The following is a 7,930-nucleotide window of genomic DNA, read 5'->3' on the forward strand; positions in this document are numbered from 1 at the left end:
GTGTGGTCTGGAGGGCAGAGTGTAGAGAGAAACCCAGCAGGGTAGAAGAGATGCTGATCAGGGTGAGGGTGCACAGGGGTTCGGTGTGTGTGGAGGGGCCTGGTAACAGGATCTATAGGGGCAGAGCAGAGGGAGCCAGGTTTGGACTTCATTCTGTGGCAGACTGAGATCATGATCTGTCCTGCTGCCACTGAGGATTGTACTGTCCCTGAGAGAGAGCATCAAGGGACCCAAGAACTGGGCATCCAGTTCTCACCCTCCTTTCTGTCCATACCTTGATTCCATGATTGTACCCTCCCCCAGGTAAGAAGTCTCTCATATTGGGAAGCAAAGGCACCAGCATAGCAAGGCATAGGAATGTCAGAAACATCACAGTGTTTGCCCGTGGACCTGGAATAAAGGCTATCATTTTTTACCACGTATGTGACGTTGAACTGTGCAACAGAGCTAACAGCACTAAAGTCCTAATTGACTCCCTCCCTTATGTAGGTATGTGACCCCAGAACCCAGAATTTCAGGTTCTGGGCATGTGCTTGTGGCTGCAGCTGAGAGCATTCTCTCCAGCCCCTTCGCCTCTCTCCTCAGCCCCAGCTGTGAGAGGAAGGAGCCTGTGTCCCGTCTGCTTGCATTTTAAGGGTTCTTGCAACCTCAATACCAACCTTGCCTTCTGTCCTAGAGGCACTCGTTGTTATACTAGTGAATTGACACTCTATGGAGGTAAGGGATGAAGGCGGCATCCCCAGCATGAGGGAGACTGTGGCCATGACTCCACTTGCTCAGGAGGAAGGATGAGGACCTCTGGTTCTGAGGGAGGTGTGCAGAGGCCTGGACTGCTATTGCAGAAGGAGTGTGGCTGGAGAGTATAACCCTGGGTGTGAGGGAGGGGCCCTCCTCCTGGACCAAGACTTGTGGGTCCACTGGGGGAGGGCTGGAGCCTGGACTCTCGGGTATGAATTTTTTTTAAAAAACTTTTCTGAACTATACCTCCTGTCTTTGTCTCTGACTTGATTTTTATTTTCTAGGTGGCCTCAGTGCAGTCTTTAGCATTTCTGGATGTCTGCTCTATCCTCAAAAGCTCTTAATGAAAAATCAGAGCTCAATTGGGACAATCTCCATAGTAGAAACTCGTATTTCATCAAAGGGGAGCAGTTCATCCTCATTTGTACTTGTCTGGAACACCCTCCTGGCCTGGATGTTAGGGCTCAGGGCCCTTCTCAGCCTGTCGTCTACAGAGATACGTCCTCTCCCGAACCCATTTCCCGGCCATTCTTAATCCCTCTTGGCCACCCATACCCAGCCCTCCTCTCACTTCATAATCCAAAGACCTGACACTGGACACTGTCAGCCTGCGCATTTTGGTGCCCTCATCCCTCACCCACACACCTCTGCCTCCTCATGTTTAGATATAGGAGCCACTGAACTCACCTGGCTCCAGAGCAGACAACCACACATTGACCACACACGTGGAAAAATAAAGTTGCTGTTGTTTCTACAAATACTGGATTTCATTCCGTGAGGAGATGAGGGCACACAGTGGGATCCATGGTGAGTCTAGCTGCCAAGGCCTGGTTTTCATGGTTCTGTGTGAGCAAGCTTTTCCTGGGGACCAAACACTAACATCCACTCACCCCACACTGGGATTCCTTGACAGGGCAATGTATGAATACCACCAAAGCCCACCTTGGTAAACCATGAGGTTTGTAGTAGAGTTACTTCCAGGACTATGCATGGGTGAGGAGTGACTTACAGGAGCAGAAGTCGCCTAAACACAGCTGCTTCACCAAAGCTTGTCCCAGCATGAGTGACATGAGTGACAGCTCACAAACCTGGAGCACCCTGCACAGCATGGAGGCAGGTCATGAAGCTTGAGGGTGCCCTTTCCGAGTGCCTCAGTTGGTGTAAACCTCTTGCAGGCAGCTCAGATGGGTTCTGCTTCTTCCAGACATCTCGTCTGGTATCAGACTCTCCTTGGCAGCTTGGCTTGTCTGAGAGTCTTCTGAGCTGTTATTGTGTTCCCAGGCATAGAGGGGCTAGTGAATCTGGTTGGTTTCAGGGACTTCCTGAAGCTATTTTGTATTGTTTTCTATGAATTTAATTACGTGTTCACTTTATGTCCCTGTCTCCTCCCAGTCACCTTCCTCACAAGGCCCCTCCCAAATTCTCCCCTGCACTTTAGTTATGAGAAGGGAGAGGTCCTCCCTGGGTACCAGCCCATGTTTGCATGTCAAGTCTTTGCAGGACTAGGTGCATCCTCTCCCACTGAGGCCAGACAAGGCAGCCCAGTTAGTGAACAGGATTTACAGGCAGTCAACATAGTCAGGGTTAGCCCCTGCTCCAGTTGTTGGGAGACTCATATGAAGACCAAGCTGTACATGTGCTACATATGTGTGTGTTTGTGGGGGGCTAGGTTCAGCCCTTTTATTCTCTTTCCTTGGGGGTTTAGCCTCTGGGAGCCCCTAAGGGTCCAGGTCAGTTGACTGTGTTGGTTTTCCTGTGGAGTACCTATCCCCTCTAGGTTCCCCAACTCTTCCAGAAGATTTTCAGAGCTCAGTCTAATAGTAGGCCGCATAAAGTGGGTTTATGAGCCCCTCAAGTCGATGTCATTTGATGACTGTTTTACCCCTGGTTAAAAAAAAAATTCAGAATAAGCACTCTTTGCCATTGCATAGTATTCAGGTCTGGAGCCTTGCTTCAGCAATTCTGGCCCCTAATATTTGGGGGCTTGTCTGAGATCACTGGACAACCCTTTCACTTCACGGTAGAGCATTTTTAGGGGAACAAAGGCTCTCCACTGATCCATGAGTTGAGGCATGCCTCGATGTTGTGTATCTTTGTGTTTTTGTCTCTTGTCCTGTCTTGCTCAGTGTTGTCTCCTGCTCTATTCAGTGTAGGGTGTGTTGTTGTTGTTGTTGTTTTTCTTCTCCTTGTTTTGTATTTATTTGGCTGGCACAACCAGGAGGCCCCTGGAGGCAGGGTAGAAGTAACGGAGGCCTCCCTCTGGGCCAGAGTTTCCAAGGATGCTGCAGAACCCCTTACAATGGGAAATGTAGACTAGTCTATGCCAGGCTTTGGTAGAAGGTGACAAGACCAGGATGAACCTAGTAGGCAGAGCCTGAGGGCAGCAAAGGCAGCCCTCTCTGGACACTTTCCAGTGGCAGTGGGAGCTCCAGCCCAACACAATATTTGGTGGAGGCTGTTATGTCATTCATGATAGGTGGGCCTGACAGCAGGAGAGACCGCCTTCACCTTCACTGGGCTTTCTTTTTCAAACTACTGGCGGTTTATTATGTGCATGTGATTTATTTGTTTTCCCCTATTGCTTTGCACCATGTTCTTACACCATGGAACATCTGGGTCTGGGGAAAAACGGTTAAAACTTCATCTGCTGGCCACTCTTTGACTTAGTTGTAACAACAACAACAGCAACAGCAGCAGCAGCAGCAGCAACAGCAGCAACAACAACAACAACAACAACAACAACAACAACAACAAAAATGGCTAAATTGGGACAACCGCAATAGAAAAACTGATGCCGCCCTTGGAACCTTACCACCTTCCTGATCAAGCTGGCAGCAAGCCAGGCTCAGCTCGAGCAAGCTGCTCTTATAGGGACCACCACCAGCTTCTCAGCCTCTATGAAAGGTGATGAGTACAATAACTGGATTAAACAGGAAGCAAGGTGCTCCCCCCTTGAAATTACAGCTAAAATAAATAAAGTTCTGTCTGTCTGTTTTAAATACATAAATGGACGTGACCACTGCACATTTATTTCTGACTGGTCTTGAATATATATTTACTATGATTTGTATGTCTTTGTTATAAAATATTAATTTAGAATATATGGTTAATCATCTATAATATCGGTAACAGGAAATTGGTTTAAAACAACTCGGGTGAAAGCCATTCTGGGCCACAACACATGGCATGAGCTAAGCAAGGTCTCTGGAGATACTTTTTGAATTGGAATAATACTTTTATGCAAATCCTGTCCTAAAAATCAGACTTATAAAAGATAGAATTTATTATTTGGGGAGGTATCCAAACTTGGTAGCATGAAGGACTGGATTGTTTAAATGTTGAGAATTTTTTTTGTCTTCTAGAGATTATGATTAAATATATAAAGCTATGGACATTTTGAAATTTGTTAAATGTTTTATTGGAATGTCTTTGTTGGTATATGATGGGTACCATGAATGAGGAAATTTATTGGACACCAGCAGTCAGGTTATACACTCTGGAAGGGGAGACAATTATGATGAGAAGAGCTCAGAAAGTTCCTATTATGATAGCTATGGCTCTGATGATGAAAATGATGAATATTATAATAGAAGGTTTTCTTTTAAAAATGCAGCTATTAATTAATGCAATATGTTACCAGTTAGAAATACATTTCTGAGGTCTTTTTTATCTGTTGTAGCTTTGACTTTTTCGTTTCCCTTTTATTATGTAAAATATATTGCTCTATAAATTAATAAATAATGAATTTCTTATAAATAATAAAAATTAAGAAATTCGTTAATTAAAAAAAACATATTGAAGGGTTAAAACATTAGAAAGGTTAGGAATCATTGGCTCTTGGAATCCATGCCCCTCCCTTTCAGGTTGCCTGAGCTCTGGTGCTCCAGCAACCCTCTCTTTCAGTCCAAGAGCTGAACAGGAAAGAGCTCTTAGCCAAGATCAGAAAAATCCCTAGTCTCTTTATGAAATATGTTTATGGGTTAAAAACATTTTATTTTGATACTGGGAGAGCTTCGATCCAAAACTGTAAGTTTTAAGGCTACTATACAGTTCTAGTCTCATAAAGTCTACTATAATTAAGAAATACCAGTTGCAGGGCTGGAGAGATGACTCAGAGGTTAAGAGCACTGACTGTTCTTCCAGAAGTCCTGAGTTCAATTCCCAAACAACCACATGGTGGCTCACAACCATCTGTAATGGGATCTGATGCCCTTTTCTGGTGTGTCTGAAGACAGCTGCAGTGTACTTATATATATATATATATATAAAATAAATAAAATCTTTTAAAAAAAGAAATACCAGTTGATAGTTAATAACCTTATGAACTATCATATCCTTTATTATGTTCAGAAACATATTTAAAGTCATGCTAAGTACTGATGCAGTTTCAAGATAAAGCTTTATTTGGTTTCCCGTCTTTTTTTTTTTTAGGATTTATTTATTTTATGTGTATGAATACACTGTAGCTGTACAGATGGCTGTGAGCCACACACATCATGTGGGAATTAAACTCAGGACCTCTGCTGGCCCCACTCGCTCCAGCTCTGCTTGCTCTGGTGTAATTCACTATAGCTGACGCACCAGAAGAGGGCATCAGATCTCATTACAGGTGGTTGTGAGCCATCATGTGGTTGCTGGGATCCAAACTCAGGACCTTCAGAAGAGCAGTCAGTGCTCTTACCTGCTGAGCCATCTCGCCAGCCCCCTTGGTCTCCCATCTTATGTTTATGGGGTACAATTTGAGACAGGTAACTAAGAACAAAGATTGTCTAACTCAGATATGCTAGCAGGTGCTAGCCCTCAAACCAGACAGATCTGCTGAGTATGGTATTTAATATGTTTAAGCTTACCATGATAGGGACTCCCAAATTCTGACAGTGACCACCCCCCCCCCCGAGTCCCCAAAGTCTCCAAGGAGAGAAGGACACAACAACAGAGGACACCATCTAGATTGTGGTATGCTAACCATTTAGTGAAACTGTCCCAGTGCTTCACCTGCTGCCAGGGACTAATCTGAACTGAGAACAAGCAGGACACCAGGAGAAGTGATTGCTCCATGTTGCTTAAGACAAGAACAGTCCAAGTTCCTCCTCCTGAGGCAGGGCTCTAACGTCATCAAGCCTGGTGGCTGAAGATCTATCCAGCCCTGGGACCTGTGCCCTCAGCAAAGCCATCAGCATCATAGAGACCTAATGGGACAGGGCAACCATCTGGCTAATGGGTAAATCTGTCATTTTAATTGACACATAAGACATTTAGATTACAATTTATCCTTCTCAGATCTCTGATCACATTGATGCCTAAGTGAGCTGTAGCTTAACAGCCAGGCAACCAACACCTTACCTCAAGGTAATTCACCATTGTATTAGTTCATTAGTCAGTTCATTATAGTTGGGTAACACTACTAGGTCTCTTATGAAAAGGGCAAACAGGTTTGCCTTGCTCAGAGGCTTCATATTAAATGACTGCCCTTAATAATTAGCCGCCTTATGTCTCATGGTCAAAAAATTAGATTAAAAATTTATATAAGGTCTGAGGATATAAAAGCTTCTAAAATATTTAAAGGTCTAGGAAAGTGGCTGAGGTTAATAATGCAAATGGTAAGGGTTTGGAGGAAGTAAAGGAAAAAAGAGAAAACTTGGATGATAGAAAAATTATTTCAGATGGAAGATGTTTTAAGGTTGGTAATTGCAGGTTATAAAAATTAGAGGGTCAAGACAGTAAGTAACAGCCCTCCATGGCCTCTGCATCAGCTCCTGCTTCTTGACCTGCATAAGTTCCAGTTCTGACTTCCATTGGTAATAAACAGCAATGTGGAAAGTCAATGGAAACCCTAACTAAGACAGTTACCATGTGGATGCTACAAATCAAACCCAAGTTCTCTGCAAGAGTGTGGTTCACTCATTAAAATCTGTATGTAGCCTTCCAGTCCCACAACATACAGAGAAAGTTCCACTCCCAGGTGCTCTAACATGCCCAGGATCAGAGGTGAGGAGGACACAACATCTGTCCCAACACCAGGAGTAACTAGGACCAGTGAGACCAGATACACAGGAGCTCTGCCAGCCCAGTGGTTCAGGTTTCTTCTGGTCTGTCTGACCTGGTGCCCCGAGAAGACCTTGGGCTCAACCTCCACAGCCAGCCCCACAACACCCAGAGGAAGCTCCACTCCCAGAAGCTCTAACATGCTCAGGATCAGAGGTGAGGAGGACATAATATCTGTCTGAATACCGGGAGTAACTGGGACCAGCGGGACCAGGCACACAGGAATTCCCCAGCCTGGTGGCTCAAGTACTTCCAGTCCCACAACACACAGAGGAAGCTCTACTCCCAGGCAGTCTAACATGCCCAGGATCAGAGGTGAGGAGGAAACAACATCTGTCCCAACACCAGGAGTAACTGGGACCATCAGGACTCAGGCACACATGAACTCTGCCAGCCCAGTGCTTGGGTTGCTTCCGGTCTGTCTGGGCCAGCTGGTGCCCTGAGCAGACCTTGGGAGCAAACTCTGCAGTCATTCCCACAACACCCAGAGGAAGCTTCACTCCCAGGTGCTCTAACAAACCCAGGATCACAGGAGCACAGAATCACAGGATCACAGAGACAGCTTGGCTATGAGGAGTTCTGACACAACCAGGATCACAGGAAGGACAGGCTCCAGTCGGATTTGCAAGGGCAGGCAGCATTAGAGATAACTAGTTGGTGCGGAGAAAGCGTAAGAATATAAGCAACACAAACCAAGGTTACTTGGCATCATCAGAACCCAATACTCCCACCATAGCAAGTCCTGGACACACCATCACACTGGAAAAGCAAGATTCAGTTATAAAATCACTTATCATGATGATGATACAGGACTTTAAGAAAGACATAAATAGCACCCTCAAAGAAATACAAGAGAACACAGGTAAAGAGCTAGAAGCTCTTAAAGAGGAAACACAAAAATCCCTTAAAGAGCTACAGGAAAACACAAACAGGTGAAGAAAATGAGCAAAACCATCTAGAATTTAAAAATGGAAATAGAAACAATAAAGAAATCTGAAAGAGAGACAACCCTTCCTCTCTAGGAGATAGAAAACCTAGGAAAGAAATCAGGAGTCATAGATACAAGCATCACCAACACATTACAAGAGATAGAAGAGAGAATCTCAGGGGCAGAAGACACCATAGAAAACATTGACACAACAGTCAA

General features: G+C 44.9%; 2 protein-coding genes across 7 annotated transcripts in view; one reads left to right on the forward strand and one right to left on the reverse strand.

Moving 5' to 3' along the window:
* The window catches only part of LOC116101814 (CD177 antigen-like), a 6,542-nt gene extending 5,046 nt beyond the window's left edge, over positions 1-1,496 (forward strand). For 4 of the 5 annotated variants that reach the window (XM_031385671.1, XM_031385674.1, XM_031385673.1 and 1 more), the window contains exons 4-6: positions 304-489; positions 565-717; positions 1,023-1,496. In XM_031385671.1, coding sequence (XP_031241531.1) covers positions 304-489; positions 565-717; positions 1,023-1,273 — 590 coding nt within the window. In that variant the 3' untranslated portion in view covers positions 1,274-1,496. The remainder of the gene's footprint in view (positions 1-303; positions 490-564; positions 718-1,022) is intronic. The other variant, XM_031385675.1, reaches the window with a different exon arrangement.
* Positions 1-7,930, reverse strand: part of LOC116101817 (CD177 antigen-like) — a 56,987-nt gene that overhangs the window by 22,964 nt on the left and 26,093 nt on the right. The window lies entirely within an intron of this gene.

This window comes from Mastomys coucha, unplaced genomic scaffold, assembly GCF_008632895.1.
Source record: "Mastomys coucha isolate ucsf_1 unplaced genomic scaffold, UCSF_Mcou_1 pScaffold21, whole genome shotgun sequence".
Lineage (NCBI taxonomy): Eukaryota > Metazoa > Chordata > Mammalia > Rodentia > Muridae > Mastomys > Mastomys coucha.